The following is a 20487-nucleotide window of genomic DNA, read 5'->3' as shown; positions in this document are numbered from 1 at the left end:
CAATGCTGGAGAATAGGAAATCAGTGTTGATTAAAAAAAAAAAAAAAAGTCCCATGTTTATATTGTTTTTGTATCATTGAAAGTTAGGATAGGATGATTGATTGATTTTCTGGATTGAAATTTCTTATATTCCATAATATTTTATTATTTTTACTTCAAAACTTAAGTTCAGTAAGTTCAGTTCTTGGTGAAGGGACCCAGTGTAGTTGGAGAATTTTTCATGGATTGGATTCACTTGAAATTGCTTTTCCTTTTCCTTTCTATGCCTGCAACTCCAATGGTCCTCCAGTGATCTTGAATGGGCCAAGAACAAGAACAAAACTTGTGCCATGTCCACGTGAAACATTCTCCCAAGTCTTCATCAAGGATTCCTCCCCCTCCTCTCCTCCACTATCTTGCAGAAAATGAAGAATTTCGCAGTCCATTTTGGCTGTGAATCAGAATCCACAGCTCATGCAATCAAAAAAAATATTCATTTATTTAATTCTTTAAGGTTTTGGTCATGCCCCAATTACCATCCTTGACACAATTTGTCAAAAAACATATATATTAAGAGCCAAAATTTACACCTCGAAACAATGCATCTCCAACAGCATGTAAATACAAAAATGAATTCCGTTGCCGGGAATCGAACCCGGGTCTCCTGGGTGAAAGCCAGATATCCTAACCGCTGGACGACAACGGAATTATTGTGAGGTTACGATGGTAAACAGTAATATTTAATAAAGTTTACGATGGAGAATTTTTGTGTGGTGTAAATTAAAACCTGACCAAACATACCCTACTGAAATTAGCTTATAAGTTCAATTGGATTTCAACTATCAGCCATATTAAAATTAGTGATCGGTACGAATTCTAACTAAATGACTTGTGTCATTAGTCTTCTAACATAAAAGAAGGTTTGGGAGTGATTTGGGTGTTTGAGAGTCTGATGGTAATTGTTTTTTAAAGTAATTTTTGTTTAGAAATGTATTAAAATAATATTTTTTTATTTTTTAAAAATTATTTTTGATATTATTACATCAAAACGATGTAAAAACATAAAAAAAAATTAAATAAAAAAAAAATTAATTTGCCAAACGGGCTTTTCAGTGTGTAAGATGGTTAAGGAAAGCTGAGCTCCCCTTTTCTCTTTCTTCTCATTCCCTAGATTCATAACATAATTGAAGTTCATGGCCGCACAGAAAGCCATCAAAGAAAGCTATGATCAATATATTTTTGTACCCGAAATGATTGGATACAATGAATGGCTTTCTGACAGAGATTTGAGAGAGGAACATTCAACCAATCCGAAAACTTATCAAATCAAATCAAATAATATAATTTCAGTATTGTTGTGTTAATTTAATTTTAATGAATTAAAAGATACGATGAATGTAATCGTAAAACCTGATTATCTTTAAAAAAAATTAAAAAAAAATAAATCTAAACAAAGACGAGATATACGAGCATCTTCAGTGGTGGAAAGGATCGTTTGCAGACAAAAGCATTGACCATCCTTTTCCGAGCTAATAAGGTCAATCACCGGTGCTTAATATCTCCTCAGTTCAATTCAAAGCCGGAAAACAAAACCTCCTTCTTCTTCTTTTTTTTATCAAGGGGAGGCCCAATTACATTAAAATTAATACTTTAATACTGGATTAGTTTAGTGCGTGTTTAGTAGTGTGATAGCGGTTGTTTTTTAAAATATTTTTCGTTTAGAAATGTATCAAAACAATACTTTTTTTTATTTTTTAAAATTATTTTTAATATCATAACATTAAAATGATCCAAAAATATAAAAAATTTAATTAATTTTTATTTTAGCCACAATTTCAAACACGCACTAAAATTAATAATTAAATATTAACCTTTATCATTAACCGGTATAAACTAGTTGAGCTGGCTTAAAAGAACCCACAGATATTTGAGTGAAGAGAATGTGTGCACAAAGTGATTTAGTTTGCTTTTAGAGATTTTGGACAGAAACTATTGTGAAATGAATTATTAATAAGTGAGTGATGGTTGGGAATTCAAGAGGGAGGAAGAAGGCAGTGGCGGAGTCACTATCAAGAATCAACCAACAATGGAGGGAGTGATGCATGCACAGTAAATTTGCTGTCTATGGGCAGCAACCCAACTGTCGAACATCATATCATCATATGCTATTTATTCTTCCACATTTCTTAATGATAAATAGTAAATTATAAATAGTAAATCCCTCCTCCTAATTATTTTTTAGCTCAATTTGAGAGCCGCAACCAAGGTTTACCATTTTGTTCCATTCTAAGATCAGTATATCTCTTTTTAGTTTAAAAAATACAACAAACCATAGTTTTTAAACCCGACCCGGTCCAAGACCCGGATTCCAGGTTTTGATCGGGTCACCAGGTCGGGTCATTCTCTATTTAAAAAAATTCAAAACAGCGTCGTTTTAGTAAAAAAAAAAAAACAAAAGTCAACGGGTTGCAACCGGGTTTTTTACCGAGTTTTTCCGGGTCGGCCGGGTCACACCGGGTCATGAATTTTCCTATTTTTTTCAACTCGACCTGGTTCCAACCCTGGGTCGGCCGGATCTCGGGTCGACCCGTTGGGCGGGGCTGGGTTTCAAAACTATGGAACAAACTATAACAAATTTTATCTTGTTCCACTGGCCATAACATTCCGATTCTGTTCCGGTTAGAAAGTATTTTTTTTTGAAATACTGTTAATTTTTTCAATATCAATTACATTTTTTTAATTCAACAAAGATAAGATTTAATAAGGAGTTTTCTAACTTATTGTTATCTTTTACGTTAACCTTTTAGGATAATTGGGATAAAAGACTTGCAAGATTACTAATGATATTTTTATAATTTTATTTAAATTTATAATTTTGTTTAGAAAGATTATTTTATTGTGTTATTTTTAGATTGAATTTTTTCAATTTTATTATTCAACAATAAATTTATTGATAATTAAAATTTATCATGGTCTCATGACCTGAGTCATTAATATGAAAAGTTAATCTAAATCAACCTAAATCGATCTAATATATTGTCGTATTAGTATTTTAAAAAAAAAATTTAATTTTTTTTAATTAAATAATAATTTTATTAGTCGTCTAAATTATTTTAAAACTCGTCGAGTTGATCAGGTCATATTGATTTAATTTTTATTTTTTGGTATTTGAAGTTTAAGTTTCAAATTTATTGTTAGTTTAATTTTTAGATTTAAATTTAACTTATATTTATTAAATTAATATTTTAAACCGTATAACGATACAAAACCAAAACCTATCATTTCAATTCAAAAAAATGAAACGAAAATCAAATCAGAATCGACAACCATAACGGCAACAAGTGGAAAAAATAGAAACTCTTGGATGTGATGTGAAGTGGGGACAGCATATGCCAGCTCTTTAATCCATAACTTTATTATTTAGTATTAAACTAGATTCATAAACTGTGCTATACCATCGGTAAAATAATTTTTTATAATATAAGAAAAATTATAAAAATATTAGAAAGTAGAAAGTTTTATATACATTGAACAAAACATTTTTAAATATTGAAAAGGTAATATATTAAATGATATATTTTTTTAAAATAAGTATTGAGATAATGATATATAGGCTCGACCCGAACCAACTATTATTAATCTGTGAAACTTGTTATTCAGGATATAAGACCGTAATAATCTTATGAGACTTGAATGAAAATAAAATAGCCCAATTCTAATAAACTAAATATTCAAGGCTGGAATTGAAAAAGAAAACATTCAATTAAAAAAAATCAAAAAAAATTATACTTAAGCAAACAAAAGTATCATGAAGTGAGCATATCATGTTTATATTTAAGTAATTGATTTAATTTAATTTAAAAAAAATTTATTGGAGAAATAATAAATTTAACAAAGAATGACAAATAAGAAATACTAGTGATAACCCGGGCTATTTTTAAAATTGGTGAAGGATTCTATAGAAAGCAAATAAAAAACATAAGGAGTTCAATCTCTAATAAAATCAAATGCTGAAAGATAAAACTAAAAAAACATGATCTTAAAAACCTAGGTGAATCTCCTAAACATGGGTTAATCTCTTAAATTTGCAACCCGTTAAATTTTATACTTGGACTCAATCAAGAAATTCAATTTAATGTTAAAAAAATAAAATAAAAAAATCAATTTAAAAAATCTTTCAAAGTAAAAAAAAAACGACAATAAAAATAGAGGATAAAATCGTAAAAAAATCAATTTAAAAATAATCTTAAATAAAATAAATAGTTATTAAAAGAATGAGGACTAAATCTGACAGATAAAAAATAAAAGAGGGAGTAATTGAAAACAAATTTCAATTCTATAAATTAATTTTAAAAAATTCAATTGAAAAAACCAAAATCAAATCTAAGGGAAAAACAAATTAAAGGGCTATTGTGAAATTTTAGAAGACCATGAACAAAAATCAAGAATAAAAGAGATAATAAAAGAAGAAAAGCAAAAAAAAATTACACTACACACGCCGTTTAAAGAGGCAGGCCTCGTCGCGACGATTCGGAAAATACTATGCTGAAAGTACAAATAAGCCCCTAAAGCATGTTAAAGATATTTTGATTTTAAAAGTAATATAGTCATTAGCTATGTTGTGAAAATGAGATTTAAAAAAAGAAGCTAGATACAAGTTAAATAGTTTTTTGTTTTATTTGTAAAGGTAATTAGATAATTATATTATATGAAAAGATATAAAAGTATCGAGATGTCCTTAATCAATTCTATAATCATTAATGAATCAAGAAAAAACATCATATTACTCTTAATGGATAAGATTTTTTTAAGATAAAATAATAATTTTATTGTTTTAATCCATAATAAATTAAAATATTTCCACAATACACATATTTCAGTTTTTACTGTTAATTAAATAAACTGTTGTTTTATTTTTCTTGCCGATTTGTTTCATTGATCATCACAAAAAGAGCATCAGTCCGATTGCAACTTTGCTATGGGGAAGTAAAATCCGGTTGCTTGACGGTTGCTAAACAGAAGCCATGCAAAAGCACCAATGGAGCCAAGCCGTACATCTAATATAACATCTTCATGCTTAAAGTTTGCAGAGGACAACTAGTACTAGCGATAGTTACCAGATCGGTTTGTCTGGTTTACAATACATTGAACCGTTGGATTAAAACACAAGTCATCGTCGAGTTAACTTGTGGGTCATCTTACATGTCATAGATCAAATATCTTATTTAAAATAATATTATTTTAGTTTTTTTTTAAAAATAATTTCATAAAATTAACCCTATCATATCTTACTTGGATTCGATCAGGTCGATGGTTATAGGCTAATCCATCAAGTCATATAAATTTGATTTTGTTTATTTTTGTATTTTAGAAGTGTTTTTTTAAAAAAATAAAAATATTTTATTTTTTTTACTTCAAATTAAATTTATTTTCATGTTTTCAGATCGTTTTGATGTGCTGTTGTTAAAAATAATTTTTAAAAAATAAAAAAAATAATATTTTGATGCATTTCCGAGTAAAAAATACTTTAAAAAACAATCGCTATCACACTCTCAAACATCCTCTTAATATTGATGTTAAAAATATTTTCAAAATTAATTACCACAATACTCTCAAATGATATGATATTTGCGAGTATCCCTCCTTGCTTAAAAGAGGTGTTGAATTCAAACTTCTTTTGTGTAAGAGAGATTTAACGAGAACAAAATAAAATAAAATGACATTGGATTCGAGAAAGATGAACACACGAGAAAAGGGCCAGTCACACGCCTGCTATTGCTAATTGTGAATATATATATATATATATATATATATATATATAGGAGGCGTCAGGCGAGCTCATAAACGCCGAAGGACTAGGAACAGATGGGGGACACAAGCTGGGCCAGCCTGATCTTACCTGGGCTAGTTTTGGTTGCACAATAATAAACTCCACGTGAACAGGTTGATGACATGCAGGAAATTATGGTTTACTTTTCACATGTCAATTGCCTGCCTGCTACAAGGGCTAGTAAAGCCACCATGGTCGATAGAGATAGCAGCAGTCCATCGGATTCTGACAGGTTTTTCATGCCCCCTCCCTCATACTCGTCCAAATCACCAAATATTTGATGCAAAACACGATATTAATTGTTGATTAATGTGATTAATTTTAGCATATGGTCCTGTGTCCAATTCTTTAATTGTGAATGGACCGACGCAATTGGAGGGTTGTGTTGCATTCTGTGTATGGTGGCCTAAGACTGTCCATGCATGATGTGGATGGTGGATGCATGAGTTGGAGAGTTTGGATTACTTGACTTTGTCAAATATATACTCCACAATTAAATAAATATTCCAATAAGAAAAGTAGGCCTAGTTGGAGTTGACTGGCCGATTTGTTAGTCTTCGTTGGAATATATATATATAATTTAATAAATGTAAAAAAAACAAAAACGAAAAGGCAAAAGGGGAAACAAGGAATGGTAGTGTGTATTGTGGAGTGGGGCTGTGCTGGGATGAGTTGTCAAAGTCCACTAGATGCTTGGCTGAGCTGTCTGCCTTCTGCCTCTTGAATGTACACCATTATGGCCATGTTGCTTGTCCTGCCAATGGACCTCCTTTACTGAAAACTTTCTCCTTCGTGTTTTAGCCTTTTAGGTCATGTTTTTTGTTTTATTTATTTATTTTTTTTAAAAAAAAAACATTATGACACCAAGGCGCAATTTCAATTCGGTTCCAATATTTCATGAAAAATTAAAAATAGTTTTTATTTAAAATTAATTTTTTAATATTTTTGGATCGTTTTAATTTACTGATGTTAAAAATAATTCTTAAAAAATAAATAAAAATATTATTTTAATACATTTTCGAATAAAAACACCTTAAAAAATAACCGCTACCACACTCTAAACTCCACCGAGTCACTCCTGCATGAACGTGTTGCATCACTTTTTTATTAATATTTTTAAGCAATATTTGCAAGTTTTCTTGAAGGATGTTTAAGAATGATATATATAACCCAATCAAAAGTTTTTTTTTTTGTTTTTAATTACAAAAGGTGTAAGAAAATGAAGTGAACTAAGATGAGAAAATTTATAATTTTCATATTTAACAAATACGGTACTGCTGAGTAAACTTAACATTATCAAGTCAAGAAAGATCTACCAATAATTAATAAATAAATTTCAACAGATTCTTTATCCATAAAATATTATCTCCAACAAAATCACCAATAAACATTTTAAAAGCACAAAGATGTTCCATGTTAGACGTCGAGAAACATAATAGGTCCATGATAATGACATTTTTCCCATGAATAAGATTTTTTTTACAAGAGTAATTAAATCATAATTACCATTAACAATTTTAAAAATTTGACAAAACCTCTCTAGCCTCCAGATCTAAAAGGACATATGTGTAGTAATTTATTACGTGTAACGGAGGTTGTTTGAACTTTTAAAAGTGCTGGCAATGTCATAATACATTAGAAGATTAGTGTAATAATTTACCTATATATTAAAAATAACAATTTTGCTTAATTTTTATAAATAAAAATGAGAATGCTAATCCTAAAATTTATGGAACTCGAATTGGTGACCTTTAGAAAGTAAATATAGGGGCCTGACCAGTTCAACTGTGGAACTCGAATTGGTGACCTTAGAAAGTAAATTTAGGGGCCTGACCAGTTCAACTAACCCTGAGAAGTGTAGCTCAACTGGTTAGGCTCTGAGTTTGTTCTTTACAAATCACCAGTTTGAGTCTCACAAATCTCAGAGTCACTAGAGGCTTACATGGTCGTTAACTTCAGGGCCTGTAGAATTAGTCGAGATGCGTTCAAGCTGTTCCGGACATCCACGTTAATAAAAAAAAGTAATTTAATACACCGTTTGATAGTATCGTGCATGCATAACATTAATGTTTAGCAATGCAGCTGGCCGCTTGTTCAATAAAATTTTAGTTTTTAAAAAATTATTTTTTTGGTATTTTTAAATTGTTTTAATTTATAATATTAAAAATAAAAAATATTTTTTTAATATATATTTTTTTAAAAAAACTGTACTATCATACAGCACCTAGAAAAAATCTGTGGCTGGAGAGACACGGTTTTCATCGATATAGGGTTTAAGGAAGGGTTATTTGTCATCAATGACTAACTCAAACCAAAAAATGAATAAAAGAGGATTACGAAGAAAATTGCGAGGGAGGGAGGGAGGGAAAGAGTGGGGCAGTAGTAGTAGTAGGGGGCTTCAGCTATGTAGGGGACCCTGGACTGAATTCTTCAAGTACCAGCATTTAAGGGCTGTGTTTTTCTGCAGTTTCTTTTGTCTGTGCCCACACACAACCTGTAAGAGAAAAAATAAAATCCATGTCCTTCCTTGACAGTTTCACTGCACAAAATTACACACAGAGGAGAGATACGTAAGAAAGAGAGAAAAGGGCTGTTAGAGTTGATCATTAGCGTCATCATGATCGTCATTATCAACAAGAAAACTTAAAAGGAAAGAGGATGGATGGGATCATCATGGATGATAGGTTGATTAATTAAAGCCAAGAAGAGAAGAGGACACCTATCTGTGGTGTCTTATTCTTAATTTTTTTTTAATATCTTGATGGAGATGTTCTTCTTTTTCCACACTTTCACACCAAAAAGTCTTTAGCCACTCCTCTCCTCTCCTCGAACAGTGTTATAATTTTTTTTAATTTTGAAAAGGAAATGCGGGGATAGGTATGAATTGTAGAAAAATACTACAGGACTAGAGATTTTGAGATATGAAAATCATGGAAGCATAGCCTGTTACTGCTACTCGTCCAATTAACATTCCTCTATGATCAATCAAATTTTAGAGAGAGAGAGAGAGAGACCCCACGAGTGGGGCACTATTACTGCAATTAATCTTACAGGCCCAGCTATACAGATTCTTTCTTAGCTTTATTGGCCCTCCTCTCACCTACTACTCCTCTCTTATCTCTCTCTCCCTCTCTCTCTCTCTCTCTCTCTTTGAAGAGGGACAGCAGTCAATCACAAGGAAGAAAAGAAGATCCCCACGCACTACCAGACTATCAGTGCTGCGTGTCTAGAGAGATAAAGAGAGGATATTTACAATCCACAAAGACTTTTTTTTGAAGAAATACACAAGGTCTTCCATATATTTATTTATTTTTTGGTGTTGGTGTTTTGTTTTCTGTGGTACTGGTGTGACCTGAAGGAGAAGAAAATGGGGAGATAGAAGACATAATGGGTTTGAATCATTATTGAAACAAGACTTGATTTTGTGGTGAAGAAGAAGAAGAAGAAGAAGAAGAAGAATTTGTTGAAGAATTATTTGCTTCAAGTTGAAACCAGCCTCAGCCCCGGATGGAATTAATGGAATCACAAAGAAATACAGCAAACCAACAAAGCAACAGTAGTGGTAACAAAGATCACCATGGCCAAAAACAAGAATCAGTAGCAGCTTCACTGCAGTTAGTCCCTCTTGAAAGTCGACCATCACAACTTCAACAACAACATGGGTCTACTACTACTACACCCACTAGTCAGGGCCCATCCATGGGCTCCATATCTTGCCAAATTGGTACCCATCCTTCCACTTCAACATCCAATTCTGCTGTCACAAAGTCCACCACAAAAAGGCCCTCAAAGGACCGCCATACCAAGGTAGATGGCCGCGGCCGACGCATCCGGATGCCAGCCATGTGTGCTGCACGAGTGTTTCAGCTCACAAGAGAATTAGGCCATAAATCTGATGGAGAAACTATTGAGTGGTTACTACAACAAGCTGAACCGGCCATAATTGCTACTACTGGCACCGGTACAATTCCGGCCAATTTCTCTACTTTGAATGTTTCATTACGTAGCAGTGGTGCTACTATTTCAGCACCTGCATCAAAATCAGCTCCTCTTTCTTTTCATGGTGGATTAGCTTTCTATGATGCCAATAATGCCAGCGAAACTCGAAGAGCTATGGCTTCTAACCCTCCGATGTTAGGATTCCACCATCAGTTGTATCCTCAAAACCTTGTTTCTGATGATAATTACATGAGGAAGACTTTTCGAGAAGATCTTTTTAAGGAAACCACACAGCAACAAAGCACGGAAACAATTGAAGCCAGTAATTCTGCTAAATCAAGAGCTGGAGTTCAAGATCAAGAAACAGCCGGTTCTATTAGGCCAACAACAAACATGTTACCAACTCCAATGTGGGCAGTTGCGCCGGCGGCAACCACGAATGGAGGAAATACATTCTGGATGTTACCGGTTGGAGGTGGTGCCACCCCAACATCTTCCGTTCAAGAACCCCAGATGTGGACTTTTCCTGCGGCAGCAGCCGGAGTGCCATCAATGCAAAGGGTGAATTTTGGCGGCGGCGGCGGCCGCGTTTCAAGCCCGGTTCAACTTGGGTCCATGATAGTACAGCAGCAAGTGGGGGCTAATCAGCAACTTGGATTAGGAATATCAGAGAGTAATATGGGGATGATATTGGGTGGTGTGAATCCTTATAGCAGTAGTAGGGTTGGTTTGGGCATGAATTTAGAGCATCATAATCAAGACAATCAACCACAAGGCAGTGACAGTGGAGATGAAAACCCTAATGATTCTCAATAATATCGTCGAAATAAGCAAGTTTTTTTTTCTTCAATTTTTTCAGTCTAAATTCGGTTTTGTTTGCGACTGCCCTTTTTTTTGCTTTGGTATGGCTTTTTAGCAGTCGTTTTTGAGCTAAAATTATTTGGGTTTCTGTTTTGATTTTCGCTTTGTAATTGTAGAGTTGCCTTTTGAAGCTGCCATTGTTGATTGTTAGCCATGTCTGTTCATATGAAACAAATGGAATTCTATGCATAACTTGGTGCCAAAAATGATTTTCGCTTTAGAATTTTGTGTAACAACATGGATTCAGTGGCCACTCTCCTGCCATCCTGAGAGGTTTCAATTTTGAATCAAGAATTGAACTTGGCCCCCAAAGGCCCCATTTCCCTACCAAGATCTGGTCTTTGTTTTCAAGTTTTCCATCTTTTGTGAAGGAGAGATTTTGGTGGGTGGAAGGTAAGAGATTATTGTTGTTTTCTTCCCAGAAAACCAACCTAGATCATCGTTCATCTCCTTAATTTCTTCCTTTATTGAATTATTCTTTAGAATTATTATATATTAAAGACATGCAAGTTTCTGTGTGATCTCATTTTCCTGTGCTAATGCCTGTCGATTCTTCTTAAACAAGGGTTGAAGACACCAATGGCAATTACATTCCTGAATACATACATTAAAAAAAAGAATAAAAAAGCCAAGAGAACTTTGTTATTAATTTCTGCAACCATTTTTGTCCCATGCCTGCACTAGTCCTAGCATGATCGATCTGCACAAGGAGATAATCTTTTAATCATGGGATAAACCTACCTGCAGAAATCATGCTTGTTTATATTTTAAGTTTATGGTTTTTGTCATGAGCAAGTAAGGGGCGAATATTATATAAATAGGAAATGGAAAAACAACAAGAAATCAGTATAACTAAGAGAGAATATAAAAGATCTGAAAAATGGGATTCTCTCTTACCACATTATATTCTCTCATGGAAATAGGGAGCCTGTAAAACGAAAAGAGTGCTGTAAGATGGAGGATGGCCTTGCCAGCTTCCACATGGCCTTCCATCAATGGATGAGGAGGATCCATCTTCTTCTTCTTCTTCTTCTTCTTCTTTTATATATACATGATTTGATTTGTTGGATTAGGGTTTGCCTGGTTGTCCACTTGTAGCATAAAAGCAAATGGTGGAGAGCAAATAATGGGAATCTGGTCGTCTACCTTTTGTCTTTCCCATATCCCGTTTTGTCCAAACAAGCTTGTCACTTTTATTATCCTTTTGGGTTTTTCATTTTTTAGATTTTTCCTTTTCCAAATAAATTCTTGACTAATTATCAAATGTGATTGCAGTCAAAATTGAGTAAATTCGAATTTAGAAAAATAAAATCAGGGTCCAATGAGTACGGTCTCCATTTGGAATCTAAGGGGAGATCATGAGAGTTTTTTTTTTTTTTTTTTTTTTAATAAATACACTTTATAAAAGGACTTGGCATCAATAATGCCTTGAATTCACTTGGTTTTTACTACAAAAATAACCACCAAAATAAATTAAAAACAACAATAATAATAATTTCTTGATGTTGAGACAATGGAATTTCTTTTCTTCGTACCTAATATACATGATTTATTAAGCAAACTTTAAAATATATTTTAAAATTCAAATAACTCATTTATAGTAAAAAAATAATTAAATAAACAAAAGATTGTACGATAGAATAAAAAGTTTTCATTGATTAAAAATAAATAAATAAAATTAATGTTGCCCATGCACGATAATTAACTTGGTATACTATCATTGGTTAAAAGGAATTTATGTTATCCAGGCAGGCAGTATGAGATTATTGTGCATGTGTTAAATACTACTTAATAAACGTCAAGAGGGAGCTAGCTAGATTTTAAAATACTTTTTAATTAATGCTCTCTTGTGATCATCACAAAATTGAAGCTCTCTTCCTTGATAGATGAAGTATGGAAAGGTCATTGGTAGACTATATATAGAGAGTTTAGGATTTTGTTGGGAAAAAAAAAAAAAAAAACATTCTTGACGGAAAAGTAACTCTCTATTTTCACTGCCTTTTTCGGTGTAAGGAATTGAAAGCTCTGACTTGACTTAAATAATGTTAAATTGTTATGAAATCCTGAATTATTATATATTTTTTTTTTCTTTTGAAAGAGATATTGCATTATTTCTTCTTTTTTTATTATTATTAATATGGGTGTTCGGGCAAGTTTGCGCGCACCTCGAATAATTTTTGAAAGAGATATTGCATTGTTTCTCTTAATTGATAGAGATGTTGCATCACTTGAATTTTCTTTAATTAAGCATGATAATTTATGGACTACAACGTGATTAACAACTTGTTTGGAAGCGTGGTAATTTTTATTTTTAAATACTTTTTAATAGTATATTTATCTTAAAAAATTTAGGTTGATTTTTTTTTAGTATTTTTTAATTATTTTAATGCGTTATTGTTAAAAATAAAAATATAAAAAATTATTTTAATATATTTTCAAGTAAAAATTATTTTTTAAAAAAACTTCTTACATTACAATACCAAACACGCATCAAGTGCTTCTTTGACATTGTAATAATTCCTGTTTTTTAAAATATTTTTTGCCTGAAAAATATATTAAATTAATATTTTTTTTAAGTATTTTTTTATGGTTTTGATATACTAATATTAAAAATAAAAAATAAAAAATAAAAAATATATATTATTTTAATATATTTTTAATTTAAAAACACTTTAAAAATCAAATTATCCTAATTGCAATTATTGACCATAGTTAGCACCCAAGATGCTCCCTAGCAAAGCTTATCCAAAAGAACATGATCACGGCCGTCATATCTCGAATCTTCTTAATTTTAAATATACTAATTTGCATTATTAGGTTCCTAATTCTTCCCCCAGAAAGCAAATATCTTAAAGCACCTTCACCATCGCTCAAGAAAAAAAGAAGGGAAAAAATAAAAAAAAGAAGACACCTTCACCTTTTCATGTATTGGCCATGGCCACCTTTACCTTGTAATTACTTTACGCAACAAATAAAAAAGAGAAGTGTGGTAAATCAACAGCTGCTAGAGACAAAGGATAAAGACGAATTTGCTGCTAACGAAGACAGTTGTCAACAAGCACTTCCATGAAAGAGGGGAAAAAACACGTACTGCCTTGCTATGCAGATTATTTTTTATTTTTTATTTCCTGTCTAAAGATCAAATCAACCTCTAAGCTAGTAGTAGAAGGCAAGCTATCCAGGCGACAGCTTGATCTGAAATTTGAATCCCCATACTTAGTTAAAGAGGGATGAATCCCCTAAACCATCAAAACACATGGATCTTGTAAATACAGGCCTGCAACCTGCACTTTGCGATCATGAACTGCCGTTCAAACAGCCTCCCATGCTGCTCCATCCCTTTCTTTTGTGCCAAGTTCGATCACCCAGAAGACAAGGATATACAAAAGCATTTCAGGTTTACTGGAAAGTGCTCCCGCGGCCGTAAATACCTGGAGGCAAAAGGTGAGAGCTAAATGGCAGGGGCAAATAGTTGGGTAAAATATAAAATTATTCTGACATATCAAGTGCTGAAAAATTTCCTAGAATGATAACCCATTCCACTAATATGTGCCTGAAGACCAGATGATCTCATCACAACAACTAAAAGAAAATCGAGTTCTAATGTATCCATCTTAAGCATGATGAACAAAGCAAAGAATAAGACCTTTCGACGGAAGTGGTTTCTGTGCCAAAGGATATTATTATAACATGCAGTATTCGATAACCTCTTTCCAAGATTAAAGAGTGAAAAACACACTGCCCAGTGAACAAAAAACAACCCTAATTGGAAAACTGTCAACTTGAACCAATGTCAACAATCCACAACCCAGGCAGGACAAATTTGTTCCCGTTATTGCAAAAGAAGCTCTGAAAAATGACTTAGCCAGAAGCGGTCTTTTTCTGCTGGAAAATGACAGCATAGACAGGTACAATTACTCCAATGCTGAAGGCAGTGAGCACAGCAAGAGGCATTTTGATTTTCTGATACTTCATCCTGTCCAAATTGTACATGTGCTTCGCATGAAGATAGAATGGTTCGTCATGGCCATGTGCATGACCTCCTCCCATCCTCTTCACCCCTGTCGAGTGGATACATCTATTCACTGTCATTAGACATGAAAAATTGATTCAGTCCTAATATCATGAGAATAATCCTGACATAAACCAGCCACAAACAGGCTGGGAGCAAAAGCAATCGTGAAAGAATAAATTTCTCAATAAGTTTCTTTCAAAAATTCAAATTGACTTTGGGGGAGATGTCGAGTGGAGAGAAAATGGAGGGAGTGTACAAGAAGCAACACTTTTTCAAAAGATAAGCCTGCTTTGAGGATCAAATTATGTAAAAGAACTAGCATGGGAATTCAAGATGCTTGTCAAAATCCATAATCATACTCTCAAAACTATCTTATAGAAACTTCAGCAAGTCCAATACAAAAAGAGAGAAATGGTCAAAAAGTGCACGAACACTTAAAGCATCACAACTCATTATGTCTTCCAGCACTCTTTCATGGTAGTTTCTCAAATCAATTGAAAAACCTAACAAAAAAGGACACAAGGGTGTTTATCTGCTGATGTGGATGCCTATAAACCGACATCCCATCCATGCCAACCACATTCATTAATATGATTCCCATGTCTCTCACTTAACTAATTTTGATCATTAAAAGAAAAGGAAGCAGAGCAACAAAAACTAAGAAACTGAAAAAAAGTGGGGGGAAATAGCTGGCAAAGGAAGGGAATTGTGGATGCTGCACTTCCACTTAGCTGTTAAAAGGCATAATGCTCACTAAGCTTACATTTCTAGCACAATAAATCCAATAAACCATGGCAACAATCCATTTCTCACTATCGTGTCAAAAACCAACAACTTCCAATCATCATCTTTACATGAAACCACAGAAAAGAAAATGAAGTTTATCTGAAACCTCATAGTTCACACACCCATCAACAGAACTCACAATCCCTCAGTCTTACGCTGGTATGAGATGGGACTTGATATAATTGGCAATAACAAAGATGCTAGATAGGTTTGGTAGCAAGAATGAAATGCAAAATAATGGATTAGTATTTAATTTATCAATTAAACACTGAAAATAAGTTGAATTTACTCAATCGTACTGAGAGCTATAGCTTTGTTATTACATACACCAGATAATTAAAAGACAGGATCCTTTATTCCCAAAAACAACAAGAGTTAGAGTGAAAATAAAATATAGATACAATTAAATCATCAATTTAATATGTTTTAATGCACAAATTAATATAAAAAAAATTATAAACTAATATTAAGACCAATCAAGCATTTGCAACCATGCTTCTATAATAACATGCATTTATCGTTCTACATGACCTTTGTTATATATTTCACCTATATAATAATTATTATAGTCTCTTACTATTGAAAAAAATAAATACCCTTCATTAAAAGCAATACTATGTCAGAGTGGGTGAAAAAAGCCTTGCCAAACAGCTCGTCTTCATATAACAAAAACCAAACCTCAATCCAAACTACAGCTCATCTTCGCACGACTACGATAACCAAACCTCAATCCCAAACTATAGCTTGTCTTCGAACAACGAAAACCAAGCTTCAATCGCAAACCATAGGTTGTCTTCAAACAACAAAAACCAATCATCGATCCCAAACTATAGCTCGTTTTCATAAAATAAATATTACCTTACACTTGCCATTACATTTCATTGAAGACAAAGGTTGCAAAACAGCTCAATTAAAACCCTAACACATTTGCAATGATAACTGTTGGTACAGCATTGAGCATGACCTAATAACCAAAAAATAGGGCATGAAAGGAATGATGATTACAAGTTTCCCGGTACAATAATACACTTCAACTGCAGTTTCTAGTCTTTTCCACCATGTATAGCACGAACAACACAAAGCTTGAATAGCAAAAAAAAGAAAGAAAAGAAAAACAGAGACTACAAACAATATCTACTAAACATTAATTCTCTAAGAAATTATTAAGACAAAACCCACAATTTCACTTCAATCAGACCAACTTATGATAAAAAAAAAACTATCAATCATTACCGCAAAAACCAGAAACCCTAAAAAAATAAAAACAAAAACAAAAACCAATCTTAAAAAAAAAAGACACACAAACACATAATAAAACCTAGTATTTTTTTATCTAAAATTTAAATCAAGATCATAAGAGAACCCTCCATTTCTATCCAAAAACCCAGACAATCCCAGTTTCCACTACTCTCCCTCAGTTTCTGAGCAACCAAAAAGACCAGAAGAGATTTTCCTTCACTGATAAATAACAAAAAGGTTCAAAATTTTAAGATCATAGTCGTTGAAAAGATGAGAGTAACTGACCTGACTTGGATAGAAGAGATTCGGAAGCAGTGAATAGCTTGGAGGCTGATCTAAGACCGTTGTTCAACGCCATCTCTGCTGCTGTTTTACCAGAGAAATAAATGGAGGGGAAAAAAAAAACCTCTCTCACTTTTGTTTTTCAGGTTTTTCTCTTCCACTGCTTGCAAGCATAAAAAACATGGGGTGATGATGGATGGGCTCTAGGTTGTAGGCTGGCTTGGGACTCTACGTATCTAGGCTTGGCCCAAATTTACCACCCTTTCCTGTTTTTCAAGCATTTTTTTTCATTTTATTTTGCTCGTATTAAGTTTTAAGGTTTTTTATTTTATGATCTCCATTTAACATTTATTATCTAATAATTAATGTTTTAATAAATGAGTTATATTGGGTTATTTTAAATTTAATTAATTCTTTTCGTTTGGTTTTAAATTCTTCTTACTAATTTTGTCATATGGAACCATCATGTCTTCTTATAGAATTTGTAGTTTAAATTATAGTTATGATAATAGTAAAAATAATAAAAATGATGATTTTTTTAATTGTAATTCTTATTCTTTGAATTGTCTTTTTGTTAAACTGGTTTTTCTTTTCAACTTCACATTTCAATAAAAAAAACTTTAGTTGTTCTCTAATTTATTTTTTATTTTCATGCCAATCTTTATATTTTAATTGCTATTTTTGTTTTAGATCCTTTTATATAGTTTAATTTTTTTTTCAATTTTATCCTTCAACATTTAATTCGTTCAATCTCACCCTTCAATAAAAAAAATTTAGTTACCCTCTAATTTATTTATTTTTATTTCAATATTGATTCTCATTTTTTTAATTATTATTTGTTGTTTTGGATCCATTGTATAGTTTAGTTTCTTTTTTCAACTTTATCCTTTAATATTTAATTGGTTGGGGATTGAATTTCAAGGTTTTTTCAAGTGGATTTTGGTTTAATGACCGGGTTACAGGTTTATAAAGTTGATGCGAGTTGATATCTTATTCTTTTTTTTTTACTTATTTTTCTTTTTTGATTTCATCAGTTGACATTAATCTTTTTAAAAAATGATTTTTTTGTAATTTTCTTCGCTTTCTTTTCTATTAGGTTATCTCGACTTTATGACATATGCAGCAGGTTTTGCGGGTTAACCTAAGCTCTCGACCCTTTTTATGTTGTCATTTTTAATTTTTAATCTTTTTTTAACATCATTTTTATGAAAAAAAAGAGTAATAATCCAATTCCATGACATAGCGCATGTCGATGTGTAGTGGTGTGTGTATACACCAGTTACACCGTAGGTTGTATATGTTTTTTCAATAAATATTTTAAATATACAGGCTTTACCAACGTGTTTTTCGCCACAAAAAATTATAAATATAAATCAAAATGTCAATGCCATCATCTAATTAAACAAATAAAAAATAATTTATGTAAATAAATGAAAAAAAGGCAATTAATAATAACTAGAAACAACACTTAAAAAATTAAGAGACAAATATAAATAAATATATTTGATTTCACAATATTGACATTTACATAATTATATTTACTGAATATATTTATTAAAATAAATTTTTTATTCAATTAAACAATAATAAAAATAGATAAACACGTTAAATTAAACACACCTTTTTTTTTTAACAGCTCGGGAGTTTCCCATCATTTTTTTCACATCGTTTTTTTTTTCCCTGCATGCGTCCACTGTTACTGATGCAACCCACGAAATCGTTTCTTTCTTTCTTCTGGCACACATAATCATTTTGATGCAGCCCGCAGGCATCGGTGTGCAGTTCTTCCATCTCCCTGCCCAGAGCCATCAACCTTTCTAGTAATCTTTTGTTCACATGCGCGGTTGCAGGGTTGTGAGTGGTCAATGAGTTTCTGTGGCTTGTCATTATTGCAGTGTACCCAGTTGATTTGTGGTTGTTGGGAGAGGGTGGGGCAAGCAATAACTCTAGCTTAACTAAAAGATTTTCATCTTAAAAAAGGAATGATCCTTGGAAATACCACATCTGTTGGAATGGAACCAAAGATTAACCAAGGGGATACACCCCCTCCTAAGGTTTTGTCACGAACAGAAGGAAAGAAGGCACACACGAGCAAGGGGGAAACTGAAACAGGATTTTGAATTTAAATAAATGGAACCAAACGGCTGCGTTTTGTGCAGCTTCATTTTATATTTTAGTAGGCCAGCTGGTACAGCCACGTAGTGATGCCACGCTGGCATTTACAATATTGTCTTTAAATTCCCTAATCATTGTAATAGAAAGGTGTGGAAAATTATAACAGAATTCTTAGATTCTATTCCCTGTTTTCTCTTTCTCTCAACACGTTCTGAACGTGATAACCTTCTTCTCCCTTCTCAAACCTCTTCCCTCTTTGTTCTTCCCTTGCTTTATTCAAGGCTTCCAGTTAACCTGCAGCAAATTGGTATCAGAGCCCTCATCTTTGGATTCAACAAATGGCACCAGAAACTAGATCCCAAGATGTAAGAAGAATGGATGATTCTTTGGAAGCTGCTAATCAAAGAGTCAATGGAATAGAAGTCAAGTTGCACGCTCAGTCAGATGACCTAGCCCAGCTGAAAGCCATGATGAAGGAAATGGCAAATCAACAAATCTCTATTAAACAAACTTTGCAAACCTTGGCGGGTGAAGCAAGTTCCTCCCAGCATGTTTGAATGCCCCAACACCCTGCTCCGGCCAGCAAACAAGATTGGACAGGAGAAGGACCACCTACTTACAGGTCACGCATACCCCGGCGAGATTTCCTTTCTTTTGAAGGGGAAGAAGTGCATAAATGGTTGTACAAATGCAACCAGTATTTCGACTTAGAAGAAATTCCTGAGACTGACAAACTGAAACTAGCTTCATATTATTTGGATGGCTTGGCACTTTACTGGCATCAGAATTATACCAGAAACCTAGAAGGACATGAGGTTACATGGGCAGAATATGTGGATGCATTGTGCTGTCGATTTGGAGGTCAAAAGGACCCCTTAGAAGAACTCACTGAGCACAAGCAGGAAGGAGACTTGGAAGGTTATATCAGGGACTTTGATATGCTATGGAATAGAGCACAAATCTCAAAGAAGCAGGCCTTGGTGTTCTTCCTAGGAGGCTTGGAGGTAGAAATCAAGAACCTAGTAAAAATGTTCGAGCCAAAATCACTCAAACAAGCTTACAACCTAGCTAGGTTGCACAACAATACCCTCACATACCGAAAAATCACCCCTCATTACCCAAAACAACATAGCCAGGCAAGTTCCAACTCCCAGCCTGCAAAATTTACATATCCTGCCAACACTTACAAGACCAACCCCAGTCACCCCCTCAATCCTTCAAAACCTTCCCCACCAGCCTTGTTGCCTACTCCTACCAACCCACCCTTCAACAATAATAATGTATACCCTAACCACAAACCTGCCAGACCTATCAGAACCAAAGAAATGGATGAAAGAAGAGCCAAGGGCCTATGCTTTTGGTGTGATGATAAGTTCGTACCAGGGCATAGATGCAGAAACCGCAAGCTATATTCCCTCTGTATAGTAGAGGATGATGGAGA

At 33.1% G+C, this 20487-nt stretch overlaps 2 protein-coding genes, 1 long non-coding RNA gene and 1 other non-coding gene across 4 annotated transcripts; 1 reads left to right on the top strand and 3 right to left on the bottom strand.

The window, feature by feature from the left end:
- Positions 1-613: 613 nt before the first annotated feature.
- On the bottom strand, positions 614-685 carry TRNAE-UUC (transfer RNA glutamic acid (anticodon UUC)). Its single transcript has one exon. It is a non-coding gene; the product is annotated as a tRNA-Glu (tRNA).
- Positions 686-8767: 8082 nt separating this feature from the next.
- LOC18104436 (transcription factor TCP23) lies at positions 8768-10801 on the top strand. Its single transcript, XM_024583962.2, has one exon. It carries the CDS (start codon positions 9317-9319, stop codon positions 10562-10564), a length of 1248 nt encoding a protein of 415 aa, XP_024439730.1. The 5' UTR covers positions 8768-9316; the 3' UTR covers positions 10565-10801.
- A 254-nt stretch (positions 10802-11055) lies between these two features.
- Positions 11056-11770, bottom strand: LOC112323901 (uncharacterized). The gene is made up of 2 exons (XR_008057121.1): positions 11507-11770; positions 11056-11350 (listed from the first exon to the last, which is right to left on the bottom strand). It is a non-coding gene; the product is annotated as an uncharacterized LOC112323901 (long non-coding RNA).
- Positions 11771-14256: 2486 nt separating this feature from the next.
- On the bottom strand, positions 14257-17103 carry LOC18104435 (uncharacterized). The gene is made up of 2 exons (XM_024583119.2): positions 16935-17103; positions 14257-14694 (listed from the first exon to the last, which is right to left on the bottom strand). Exons 1-2 carry the CDS (start codon positions 17005-17007, stop codon positions 14471-14473), a joined length of 297 nt encoding a protein of 98 aa, XP_024438887.2. The 5' UTR covers positions 17008-17103; the 3' UTR covers positions 14257-14470.
- Between the last annotated feature and the right edge of the window lie 3384 nt (positions 17104-20487).

This window comes from Populus trichocarpa, chromosome 13 (assembly GCF_000002775.5).
Source record: "Populus trichocarpa isolate Nisqually-1 chromosome 13, P.trichocarpa_v4.1, whole genome shotgun sequence".
In the NCBI taxonomy this organism is placed as follows: Eukaryota; Viridiplantae; Streptophyta; class Magnoliopsida; order Malpighiales; family Salicaceae; genus Populus; species Populus trichocarpa.
This window is presented reverse-complemented; position numbering and strand designations above follow the sequence as displayed.